This window comes from Echiichthys vipera (assembly GCF_963691815.1).
Source record: "Echiichthys vipera genome assembly, chromosome: 18".
NCBI classification, from domain to species: Eukaryota; Metazoa; Chordata; class Actinopteri; order Perciformes; family Trachinidae; genus Echiichthys; species Echiichthys vipera.
Window position 1 is genome coordinate 19,215,855 of NC_139843.1, and position 14,010 is coordinate 19,229,864.

General features: G+C 40.6%; 1 protein-coding gene across 1 annotated transcript in view; it reads right to left on the reverse strand.

The window, feature by feature from the left end:
* Positions 1–770: 770 nt before the first annotated feature.
* slc39a11 (solute carrier family 39, member 11) overlaps positions 771–14,010 on the reverse strand; it is a 139,321-nt gene continuing 126,081 nt past the window's right edge. The window contains exons 7-10 of the mRNA XM_083932884.1: positions 9,664–9,733; positions 2,034–2,132; positions 1,753–1,911; positions 771–1,655 (exon numbers count right to left, since the gene is read on the reverse strand). Coding sequence (XP_083789010.1) covers positions 1,577–1,655; positions 1,753–1,911; positions 2,034–2,132; positions 9,664–9,733 — 407 coding nt within the window. The 3' untranslated portion in view covers positions 771–1,576. The remainder of the gene's footprint in view (positions 1,656–1,752; positions 1,912–2,033; positions 2,133–9,663; positions 9,734–14,010) is intronic.

A 14,010-nucleotide genomic window follows, 5' to 3' on the forward strand; every position in this document is an offset into this window, starting at 1 on the left:
AATGGCCAGACTGGTTAGAGCTCCTCCTCCTCTTGTCGTCCTCCTCCCCCTCGTCATCTTCTCCCCCCCTCTTCCTTCTCTTTTTCCTCTTTTCCTCCTCCCCCTCGTCATCTTCTTCCTCTCCTCCCCTTCTTCCTCCTCCTCCTCCATACTCCTCTTCCTCTTGCCTCCTCCTCCCCCTCTCCCTCTTGTCATCCTCCTCATTCCTCCTCTTCCTTCTCCTCTTCTTCCTCTTGTCCTCCCTCTCTTCCTCCTCATCTTCTTTCACCTCTTCTCCCTCTTGTCCTCCTCCTCTTCTTCCCCCTCCTTCTCCTCCTCTTGCTCCTCTTCTTCCCCCTCCTTCTCCTCCCTCTCCTTTTGTTCTGTGGGCAAAAATGCCTTGTTTTAGCCAGAGGTCAGAGGGGAACGGCCACACTGGTTGGAGCTGATAGAAAGGCAACAGTAACTCAAATCTCCACTGGTTCCAACAGAGGAATGCAGGAGAGCACCTGTGAACACACAACACCACCTACTTTCTAGCAGAGAGGGAACAGCAGCAGAAGACCACACTGACACTTTATTAAGCACCAGGTGCACCTAATAAAGTGGCCAGTGAGTGTACACTAGTACATTTGCACTTAATCACAGACAAAATAAAAAGATAAAACCACAGGAGCTTATTTTTTTATATTTTGTTAAACCTGTCAGCTCAGTGACATCTGTCAGGGAATGTCGAGTGCCTTAAGAAACACGAAGAAAACTTAGAATCACTTGGCTGTTTAATCATATAAATTCTTCATTCAGTGTTAACTTCCGCATTTAAATAATTAGACATGAACCACAACATGACTTTTCAGAATGGACTGCATATGGCAGGAGACTATCTGTGCCCCCTCCCAGAAAAAGGAAGGCACTACATTTGGTTAAAACAGATCATTTTGGAGGAGAGTTAAGTCTGTAAAGTATCCTTGTACCTTCCTGTTTTGTGACAATGATGCAGAGGCAGAGTGGAGTAAACAAAAAAAAGAATCATTCATTGGCGGTGCCATCCATTACCAAATCAGCCACTTCACAGACTTCAAGTATTGCCGTCATGAGGAAATACAAAAACTGTAAACAGTGAACTAAAAAATAACATTCATTTAACTTTTATAAATGAGCCCATTTTTTTGTGTTAAAATGAAAAGAAGAACTCAAAAAGCTTTGTCCTCTCAACAGAACATTCACAAGCTCTAGAATCAGCAGAATATTCATTAAATATTCATAAATTCATTCCTAAATAAGGTGTCATTTGAAGAAAAAGAAAAAACGACAGCTGCTCTTAGGCAAAGGACTGCTGGCATGGAAACCAAATACATTAAATAGATCTTCAAGTACAGTCATCCTCACGAGTTGTTTTATAAAATAGCTGTGTTTCGGTTATCGCTGCTGAATTTCAAGTAGCAACAATTCAAACAAAATGGATAAATAGTGTTTCGGAAAAAAAACAAACACTTCCTTTGGTCCCCTTTTTAAAAAAAACTGAGGTCAGCAGCACGGCGATGACATCATGGCCCTTAAGTGTCCTGTTGACACGGTGGCAGTTGTCGCGGCGAGCTCAGCCCAGCCCGACGTCCAGTGACATCATCACCACGAAGCCCAGGATGGAGGTCCAGGATGCCAGCTTCCCGTTGCCGCTGGAGCGAAGACATGGGAGAGAAGTTAGACACAGGCCGTTTAATCTTGTCATCCACTATAACCTCCATAAATCTACTCCATCCTTCTCCCCCTCACCTGACTTGAGCCTCGGGTATGATGTCGTCCACCACCACGTAAACCATCGCCCCGGCGGCAAACGCCAACGCATATGGCAACAGAGGTTCTGCCAAGACAACAGCGAGGGCACCCAGCAACCCAGCAATAGGCTCTACCATGCCACTTAGCTGGCCATACCTGATGAAAAACAGTAACGGTCAAAGTTAAAGTGTCTACATTGGAATTTAAAGTATGTGTACTTAGCCCAAGTCTTTGCAAAGTGTTGTTAAACTATTGTCCTCCCTGACACAGTGTCTTACCAGAAGGCTTTCCATGTTGAGACCCCTGAACCCCGGAGCGGCAGGCTCACTGCCAAGCCCTCTGGGAAATTTTGGATGCCAATACCGATGGCCAAATTTCTGAGGGGACAAAAAAACAGTCACTATTAACAACCTGCCTTTGAGGGCCGAAAACTACGGAAGATTTTGTGATAGTTTTCCCACTAACTAACAGAATACATTGCCCGACATTAATCTGGAGAGCTATGACTTGTTCACGTTAAAATTCCCTTCTGCATATTAATGAAACACAAAAGTAAAAAATTAAATACAGACTTTTACTGAAACCCTAAACCACAAGAAGCAAATCTCTACTTATCAATTTGAAGAAGAAACTAAGAATCTTGATCCATGCTAGCAGCTCTTTGACACTAAACTCAGAGATGCTTTGAGCTACATGTTAATGCCAGCTTGCTAACATGCTCACAATGCTAATGCTAACATGCTGACATTTAGCAGCTACAGTGGGTACGGAAAGTATTCACACCCCCTCAAATTTTTGACTCTTTGTTCATTTCCAGCCGTTCGCTAAAATCATTTAAACTGATTTTTTCCCCTCATTAATGTACACACAGCATTCCATTTTGACAGAAAAACACAGAATTGTAGATTTTTTTGCAAATTTATTAAAGAACAATAACTGAAATATCACATGGACATAAGTATTCAGAGCCTTTGCTGTGACACTCAGGTGTTGTCCATTTCTCCTGATCATCATGAGATGGTCCTGCCCCTTTATTGGAGTCCAGCTGTGTTTGATTAAATTGACTGGACTTGATTAGGAAAGGCACACACATGTCTATATAAGACCTTACAGCGCATGTCAAAGCACTGTGGATAAGCTCCAGAGAGGCAGTGGGGAGATGGGAGAAAGTTCCAGAAAGTCAACCGTTTTAAGTAAAGTCTGGCATGGAAAGTTTAGGTGATGCAACAATGACGCAGCAGTCAACATCATTTCTCCATCACCTGCCAGTGTGGAAAGGTGAATTTGCACCTGCACCCAGAGCAGTACTGTATCAAAAAACAAAAAGCAAGAAATATATAAGATGCATTAGCAGCACAAGGTTGAATTGTGCATGTGCAACAGATGTTATTGCCCTCTCTTATCTCTTTGATGTCAACAAGCCTCTGTGGTGAAATGTGACCTTTTAACCACTAACCACAAACTGTCAAACTGACAAACACACCTGAGCCTACTCACTGTCTGGTTGCTGCTTTACTTTTTAAATTTTTTTTTGTTACAGTTCTCTACTTAATAGGTAAGTTAATGCCTTCAAATGGTTTGTGCTTTTAGCTTTTTGTTTGCCACTGTAGTATATGTATGCCAGGATTATCTGAGAACATGCTTTAATGTACAGTATGATATATGAATTCAATATTAAAAGAACACATTTAGAAGACAAACATACTTCTCATGTCTGACTTTTCAATATGAAGCTGAAGCCAGCAGACCGTTAGCTTAGCATAAAGACAGGAAACTGCTAGCAGAAATGAATAGAAATTCAGGATGCAACCTTTCCTTTAAATACACGTTAAGTTATACAGTATGCATAGAGCAGCAGGGCTCCGTCTAGACCACAAACTACTTTCAAGACACAGTCCTCTGCTCTTCTTGCTGAAAACAGGAAATGGGTCAGTCATTGTCTCCAGAGGAGCGACTAGTGGAACTTGACAAGTACTCTGACGCAGTGTTTAATTCAGAACAATGGCACGGTTTCCAAATTGACAGGTAAGGAAGTTCAATGTCCAAAGCATTTCTGTTGGTAGAGGTGGGCTTTTGTAAAGCGCATTTGAACATGTACGAGCACAAGCCTGCGCACGTGTATGAGCACGAGGCCTACGGCGGTTCTGACCTTGTTTTATGTGCGCCTGTTCAGACATAGAAAAAAAGGACGGACGGACCATGCACGGACATTTAAAACAAAGGCGGCGAAAAGGTTCACGTTGGTGTGATGCGGAGATGGAGTGTTTACTGCAGATTTGGTCGGAAGAAAATGTTCAAAAACAGTCGGACAAGACGCACAAAAACTTTGAGGTCTATGGAAAAATTTGTAAACAAAGCGACGTATAGGCAGCAAGAAGCATCCGCCGAGGCCCAGGCAGTGTGAGTACAAATGGGCCTGGGACGCGGGGGGAGAGGGAGGGGGGGACAAGTGCCCTAAAGCACAGGGGACGGTACGGATGGACAGTGTGAGTGCGCCCTTAAAGGTAGTTTGAGTTATATGATATATAAACCATTTAATAATTGTCATCTAGCACCACCATTAGGTCAGAATTTTAATATGTCAAACACTTATGACCAAACACCTGCAACTTTCCCATTAGTCTCCGCTGGACCTGATGCTCAGCGGTAGAAATCATAAGACTTTCCTCCCCTGAAAAACGTAGACTGTATAAAATACAGACATACTCTCCGTGATGTCACCAATAGATGTCTCAGGAGTCAAAATGAAGCTGGGGCACAATCCATCAAGACAAGCAAGATGGTCTCTAGTAAAAAAAACAAAAAACACTGACGTTTTGTACAGTAGCTCTGAAGTAACTGGTAGTAAGTGAAATGTTCAATTAAATTTTCTGTAATCAACCAGTAAGTTATTAGTTGTAGAAGACTAATGAATATAACCTTGCACTCAGATCCCTGCAAAGTTACTCTAGACTGGACTCAACCCAAGTGCTGGATGGTTACAGAGACCAACTCTTATACAGTGGAGGACTCGATGAAGTGAGAGATAATATAGAGAAGCTGGGCTCTGCACTGGGTGGGCTCACCTTGGTGCCTAACGCTGTTGGACTGGGGGCCCTCGTCATTTCACTGATTTTGGACACAGTTGGGAAATCCTTAGGGAGACAAACCATGGGCACAGCTGAAATGTTGCAGAGGGTTTTTGCACAGGAGAAGGCCAATGAGGTGAGACCCTGATCCCTCCTATTTAAAATGAATACCTTCAATTTCATTATCTAAGAATTCATGAAAAAATGAACCTTCTTCAATATTTTTTTAACACTGAAAATTTGCTTTCATGAATTTCAACATTCCGCCTCATCAACTGTGGAGGTCCGTGACCTGATGGAGGAGTATCTGAAGCGTCTGCAGATCAACTTGGGGAGGCCACAGCTCCAGCTAGCGGAAACCCGGCAAATAGAGATTAATCTTAGTGCCCAGCTTACACGGCTGAAGGTGCAAAGCAGTCAAATTCTTTCATCTGTATTTAAAGGATTATCCTACTTTCCAATATCTGAATATTCTAAAATGTAAGCTGCCAGAAGTTTCGTATTTGGCCGTTGCCATCTTGGCATTTTGGAGGCAGAAGTGCCTATATCTGTACAAGAGGGCAGGGCTGTGGGGTTTGCTAAGCAAGTGAAGTTTAAATGGGTTAGGGTTGATGCCTGCAACACGCAAAAACGCTAACCTAACCCCAGGGCCATGTTTACCATGTGTTACATCCCCTTTCCTTTAACCAACACTCAGTAAGCATTTGGGAACTGAGGACACAAATTGTTGAGGCTTTATAGGTGGAATTCTTTCCCATTATTGCTCTATGTACGACTTCAGTTGCTCAACAGTACGGGGTCTCAGTCATATTTTGCACTAAATAATGTGCCAAACATTTTCAATGGGAGACAGGTCTGGACTGCAGCAGGCCAGTCTGGTACAAACACTCTTTTACTGAGAAGCCACACTGTCGTAACACGTGCAGAATGTGTCCTGTCATTGTCTTGCTGAAATAAGCAGGGACGTCCCTGAAAAAAGACATTGCTTGGATGGCAGCATATGTTGCTCCAAAACCTGTATGTATCTTTCAGCATTAATGGTGCCTTCACAGATGTGCTACTCAACCATGATGCAATGGGCACTAAAACATCCCCAAACCATCACAGATGCAGGCTTTTGAACTTTGCACTGAAAACAATCTTGAGGGTCCTTTTCCTCTTTGGCCCGGGGGACATTACGTCCATGATTTCCAAAAATCATGTGAAATGTGGACTCGTCAGACCAAAGCACACTTTGCCATTTTGCGTCAGTCCGTCTCAGAAGAGCTTGGGCCCAGAGACGCCAGCAGTGTTTTAAGGTGCTGTTGAAATGGGTTTCACTTTGCATGGTAGAGTTTTAACTTGCACTTGTAGATGTGGGGACGAACTTGTTAGCTGACAATGGTTTTCAAAACGGTTCCTGAGCCCACGTGGTAATATCCTTTATAGAATGTCGTTTTTTAATGCAGTGCTGTCTGAGGGATCAAGTGTCACAGGCATTCAATGTAGGTTTTCGGCCTTGCTGCTTACATAGATTCTCCAGATTCTCTGAATCTTTTGATATTATGGACTGAAGATGTCCATATGGACTGACAATTGCAATTCCTTGCAATTGTACGTTGAGAAATGGTGTTCTCAAACTGTTGGACTATTTGCTCAGGCAGTTGTTCAGAAAGTGGTGAACCTCACTCAATCCTTGTGTGTGAATGACTGAGCCTTTCAGGGATGTTCCTTTTACACCAAATCAGGACACTCACCTGTTTCCAATTAACCTGTTCCCCTGTGGAATGATCCAGACAGGTGTTTTTTGAGCATTCCTCAACTTTCCCAGTCTTCTGTTACCCCTGTCCCAGTTTTTTTAGAACATTTTGCAGTAATCAAATTCAAACTGAGTGAATATTTGCAAATACAGGTTTGAAAATTAGATATCTTGTCTTTCTAGTGTATTCAATTGAATATAAGTTGAAATGGATTCACAAATCATTGTATTCTGTTTTTATTTGTTTTACACAACATCCCAACTTCATTGGAATTGGGGTTGTACTTTATTGACAGAGCTGGCTGAAAATGGACAGTTTCCCTAAAGCTACCAGCTAATGCTAGCACAAGCTAGCTAGCTTGGTTAGCAAGGTGCAACCACTGAACGCTGATCTTTATTGTAGTCAAGCAAAGTGTTACAATCAACTCTGATGAAGTGAAAACACACTGTGAGAGGATCAAAGTCCGAAAACAATAACAGTGACAGCACCCAAAAAACAAGTTCACTGCAATTGTAATGTATATTGTGTAGTTGATATATATCATTTCTCGATCCTGAATGACAGGTCACTGTGTAGCCCCGCCTTAAAGCATTCCCTACTTTTTTGTCTGTTTTAAATGGGACCATAATTTACTAAATGAATAGCATGATGTATTGAAGAAAAAGTAGAGTAGTGAGCGGTTGTTGTTTTTTTTCTCATTGACTTCTATACAATCAGACTAATTTTTGGAGCCACTGGGGTCACCCCCTGCTGAATATTAGAAAGAATGCAGGATTAAGGCACTATCATATTGGTTTTACTTTTTAGGCTCGGAAGTGACGCCCATTATTTTTAACAGTCAATTTGTATATATGAACATCTCTATTAATTGCATTGTGCTCCTTTTTCTTTCTAAGAATTCCATGCTGGTGGACGGACATATGAACTCTAGGTTTCTCAAGCAGTGGGTGAACGGAGCTGCCTTTCACACCCAGATGTTGATCCATCAAGCTCGCCTTGAGGGGGCTGCAGGGTCCAGAGCCATACAAGCAGCTGTGATTTATCAGCAACAGCTCAATCGTCTTCTTGAAAAATACAAGAGCTATCTAACAACTGCTTTATATGTGTACCAAGACCATAGTCTTACTAGTGTGTATTGTTGTATGAAATTCAAAGAGAACCAGATTTTTGACATGGCATTTGAATGTTTCCATTTGATCAACAATTACTGTTTCACTTCAAGTGAAGTAGTTGAAATTATGTTTTCTAAACATCGGATTACATGGGCAAACAGTTATTTCTCAAACTTAGCAGCAAATATTCCAACTCTTGTGAGCCAAAATGCAAACTTCCAAATCTGACATGTCTGTGAAACCATTAGTCCAACAGAAAATAATCATTTTGGTGATTGAATAAAAGGTGGAAGACTGAATTTATTTTGTTTAATTTTTTTGTCTAATTTAAACATGTACTTTGTTCCTGGGGTATTTACAAACGGTCAGTGACCTTTGGAGGCTCAGTCTGGTTAAACAGAATATCTTACTCCACAGATTGATTTGTCATGGGCAGACAATGAGACACGCAGGTGACAATTATCATTATTAAACATAAAGATCGAACTGGTGGTAAGATGGGGGAAAAGCCAGGGTGACAGGGATCTCCAGTTAAATGATTGCCTCTCTCTTCTGTACCATCATTTAACCACTAGATGTCGGCAGCACACAACTCAGCACCAGCCAGCTGCTACATTCTGTCCAGCTATCCAATGAGCACAAATGGAAATCCTGTCAATATTCATACCATAACTTTAAAACCTAAACCATAAATTAACCCCAAACCATTTTCAATTGTGTACCGAGACTTGGTCACTCAATGGTGCCCAGAGGATGAAGCTCAATGACCTCAGTGAGTTTGGTTATCATTTTACATTTTCACATTTTATTTGTCCAATAATTTGGTTAATGATACCAAGTACCTGCAAAACTAGTGACATTCCCGTCAACCACAGCTGCACCTTGTGTTTATTGCTAATTAGCACATGTTGGCATGCTAATTGGTGAACATGGTAAACAATAAACATGCTAAACATTAACATGATAGCATTGTCATTGCGAGCATTGTTAGCATGCAGTCTTGAGCATTTAGCCTAGGGCACCGCTGTGGTTGAAGGGATCGTTCATATTTTTGGATAGAGCGTACAGTAAAAACTGATACTGATTTTTTTAATGTCTGCTTTTCCAAATTGAGGGCATGCTAACCGCTACCGATCTACTGTAAACTATGGACTGGTAACTCATGCAATCCCCCTTCAAAGTGTCTGAACTATCCCTTTAAGTACAATTTAAAAGAGTGGGTAGCATGGCTGTAGTCTTGTCAGTCTCCCAGCCTTCTGGTTTGGCAGACCAGCTTCTGCACCCAACCATATAGTTGCGTCAAACAGTGGTTTGACGCGTTGCTCAACATCACATTAACACATTTTAACCACTTACTGTTATTTCTCAAACTGGATTTGGCACAATTTAAAAGTTATGATAAACTAAATTGCAAACAGATTTTGCAATGTTTCTCTTTGTTCAACAGATAATTATGCACACTTTGATTCTCTCAAATGGTACAAAAGACAGAACAGTGTTTCATAATCAGATGCTGGTTCACCAGACTGGCCTAAGTGGGTTATAAAATTGGATCTGACCAGAATCTCACATGCACTCACCAGATTTTTCCCCACCACTACTTTCTGTAGTTCTATATCAAAACCACTAGATGTCAACCGAACACAGTTATGGGTACAGGTGAAAAGCCTGACCATGCTCTTACCGTGACCTCATACACACTAAACCTTTACCTAACCATATCAACTTTATTCCTAAACTGAACTATCTCAAGACTTGTACAAAAAAAAACCAAAAAAAAACAACAGCACCATAATGTTAAGTCGTATGTCTACCAATCTGAAACCTTGTACGCTGAAACCAATCTCAGTGCTTTGAAACACATCATCCTGGTGGGATCCATCATTTTGTTTCCAGCTGTGATGTTGTACAGAATGTATGCATTTATTCCATATTCAATAATAAAATCTCGACTGTATGTATGTTTCTTTGCCTTGAGAGCAATCTTACCTGGCACTTTCAAAAGTGGCTGATGGCGTCTTTCCAATGGCTCCGAATCCAACGCCCACAGCCAAACCCTCTGCAGATAAAAAAAAACAGGCAATTCATTCCTGTTCCTGAGCTTTGAATTCTTTTAAAGAACTCTTACATAGGAAACACAATCACATTTCAAAGAGATGAAGGAACGGTGTTGGCAAAATGTGGACAATAAGAAAATGACTGAATTGATAAGGCCATAAACAGAGGGAAAAATGTCTATGGACCTGGAATGACATGGGATCTACCTCATATAGTACATGATCATGATATAGAACACGGTCTGTTCTGTTCTGCTTACAGCAACAGTCCATGGAGATCTCCACTCCGAAGAATACACTCACATTTCTTTTATGTGTTTTTTTACCCTCTATAGTCAGGTTCTACTGATGCAACCTGCTACTGAGGCTTCAACCACATGCAGAGGCAACATAGACTGTAGACTGACTACTGATCTGATACTGACAGATAAATATGAAAAATTCCTACTTAGAGTCATACTCTAAGTGTATGTTTCAACTACATAGAGTACTACAACAGGAATTTGCATGCTCTACACCCTGAGCACCATCCCTCTCCTCTGATGTCCCATTTGCCTCACTTGAAATGCCTGTCATGTATACTGAGAGTACAAACCATTCAAACTAAAAGTGAAAAGGTTACAGTGCATGATGTATCTGAGTGTATTCTTGTGTTTGATATGTGTGTGTGTGTGTGTGTGTGTGTGTGTGTGTGTGTTCGGGCATATGCAGTCAGATCTACAGGCTATTTTGCATACCAAAAAGGCAGAGAAAAGGTAGAATGTCTAATTCATACGCTGACACGCAGCCACGTCCTGTCATACCATTGGCAGCTTGGTTATTACAATGTTAAAACATGCTAATTTTCTAACATGAGATGAGCATCAAAGAGTTATGCCCGTAGCTAGTTGAAGGGTTTAATCATCAGCCTCTGGAATCACATGTGACCCCAGTGATTAAATCCTAAAACACTGAGTGCTCCATTAAATCATTTTTTTCTGAACTAAGAGCTTATTTTGAGTTTTGCAGTTCTACCCTCTTAGATATGGCACACTTACTTTTAACATTTTATTTCTCACCCCTTTCACACAGAATGTTGTGCTGTTATTCTACCTCACCCTTCTGTCATAATCTGTACGGTTAGAGATGCCTTTTTCTAGCAGCCTCTTTGGCTTTTAAGATGTAATTACAGGTGAGCCTGATTTTTCAGAGCCTCCATCTTGTCAAGTTCACGGTCACTATGTGTGTTGACTTTAGTTTTTTTTGCTCTATTTAAAACTTCATTCAAACACATCCACCTCTCCACTTCCAGTCCGTCCCCTATATGTTCCCTTCTTAAGTCAATACACACACATGTTCCTAATTACACATCTGCCCTTACTACAAGCCTGACTCAGAAGATGGAAGTTCCCGATTTCGAAATATGAGTGAACGCAGCATAACTGTTAGTGATGAGTTTCTCCGGCAGACAAACAGCAGTCATCAGCATCACTAACATGGCGCTAATTTACATTTAGAGAGGGAATGTCACCACAGACACAGATTGGAATACTCAGCATAAAGGCAAGTAAAAGTGCTCTCATTAGTGGGTCATATGTTCAATCACCATTGTTTTAACTCACTCTTTGACAAATAGTAACTTAAAAGACAATTAACTACATGAAAATCTCACTATATTTTTAACTTATACAAATCCATTAACATAGGGGACTTCTTGCCTCTGTCGTTGCTGCCCACATTAGGGACACGGCTGTCGACCTGTTTATGAAAGTACCTTTACAACCTCACAGAAATACTTGTGTAACTGCAAACTTTTTAGTTTTGCTTTAACTTTTTCCCCTTTCCTTTGGAACGGAGTTAGTGTTGTGTGTAAGAAACAAAAACTGGGTCTTTTAAGGCTTCAAAGTATTATATTGTAATAATTAGCTATTTGTTCTCTTTTATGCAATAACTGATGTTCTTCATTTCAGCAAATTCTTCCACTGTATAATCTCACGGTCTCTTTTCCCATCCTGCAATATTAATAGCCTACATCAGGCTAGACTACCTTTTACTGCTGGCAGAGATAAAGATGAGATAATTACGAAGAAAACCAGAGATGAAAGAAAAAGTAGAGACTATGCAAAAGCAAGATACCTTCCTGATGGCCCTGCAGCTGCGGGCCTAAAGAGCCAAGATGCCACTTTATCATAATCTAACACCTGTCATAACCTCTGATAACAATGCACAACAGTTCTAATCAACTTCCCACTGGACCATTGCAGGCAGACATACTGTATAGAGCCATTATGGGCAGAAGCACCCTTCAGTTACATCGCCTGTCTCCTTTACTATTCATCTCAATCCTCTGGAACTGTCTGAAATGCCATGGGGCCAGTAGAAACTCTATCTGCTCTGAAAAACCTTCAGCTGATTTTGAATAAAACATGAGCTGAGAGAGTGTGTTAGCCTTGTACAAGCTAGACCAAATGGCAAAGGGTGGACTAGAAGTTGTTTTTTAAAATCTTGACAGATAGAAGCATCACTGATATGAATCTGTCAGCAAGAAAATTATTGTATTATCTGCTACTTTGAATCAAGAATAATGGTTCTCCGACAATGGTTGCTTACCTGTAGCACATCTACACAGCTGGAAATGTGAGCTGGGAGTTTGGGAGTGTTTTGCAAGACCACTGATCTGGAAGTTTGTGGTCCAAAACAGAGTCCATGGCTAGCAGGGGAGCACTAAATGCCCAGTTTTTACTCATGGGACTCGTGTTTTAGTGTTATGCCGACATCTCATGGCCGTTAAAGGAATACCTCATGGATTGTTACAATGTTGAACAAAAGCAAAGCTGCACTTTCCTGGTTGCGGTTGCAGCACTCCTGACCAATCTGCATTGGAGCAAAAAGCAGTGCTTTGGTTCCACAGGGAAGAGCTCAAAGTGTATGTTAGATGTGATGTCAGTGTTGTCAATGTCCAAAACACACCACAATCTTTCTTTGTATTTTCAGTCCCTTTTGAATGAATTTTTGGAGGAAGTCTATGCAAACTTTCCAATCATATTTTACCGCGGTAATCTACTGGATGGATTCTCAGTAGCTTCTGAACAGACATTTGTTGGTCATCAGAGGGGGAATCTATTAGTATTTTTTAATGAAATTTAATGAAATATCTCATTACGACAGAACACTGGATACCATTACATCCTGCCAAGCTAACATCAGGGGATATAGAGTTGGAGGAACAGCCAGAAAGGCAGGCAAAAATTCACGTTACCTATTTTTTGTCCGTAATGTTTTCATTCTGTCACCAAGCTTAAAAATATCACCTGTTGGTAATTCCAAATGTGTTGAAATGCCCTCTGGTGGACAGAACGTATACAAATTGGGGGGCATAGTAAAATATAATTAATAACCTATATTTGAGCATTATAAATTTGAATAGGATTATAGAGGAAGATGGACAGCACTAATAGACATTCATGGTTCCTATCATCTAGCACCATCGGTCTAAATTTTGATACATCCAATACTATACTTCAGACATTCTAATCAGCCTCAGTTGTACTTTTTTAATGCTAATAAGCAAATGCTAACAAGCTAAACTAAGATAGTGAGCATTGTAAACATTACCCGCTAAACATCAATGTGTCAGCATTGCCATTGTGAGCATGTCCGCATTCTTTAATAGAATAGAATAGAAATACTTTATTGATCCCAAGCTGGGAAATTGCAGAATGTATGAGTGTTATTTACAGAGAATGGCGGAAGAGATGCATATGTGCTCCTTCAAACAACCATAAATATAGCCTTCGAGAGTGGAAACAGCAAATCTATATACTGTATATATATATATATATATATATACTGTATTTATACTGTGTATATATATATATAGATACGTGTTCTGAGTGAGCTTTATTCATTGATGAAAACTTTCCCCACCCACAGAGAACAACGGGTCACTGAATGGTTTGATGAGTTTGAAAATTATGCAAATGATATGCTGTGACTTTAACTGTCACTAGATCATGTTAGACAGTTCTGACTGTCACTAATCAAACGGTAAATAAGGAACTATCTTTCAGAAGAATGTTGTTTATCTCCCCTGTGTATCCACAGATTTAGAGAATTGACGCTAAGGAACATTGATGCTGTTCTGGTGGCCCAAACCATACTGAGAAACTTAAGGTTTTTTCCATTCATTTCTCACCCTACTGTATTATTGTCGGTATGTGCTTTAATCTGTTTTTTTTTTGTGTGTGTGTGTGGGTCTCATTCTATCAAAAACCCTGCTTAATGTTATATGCTCTTTTAA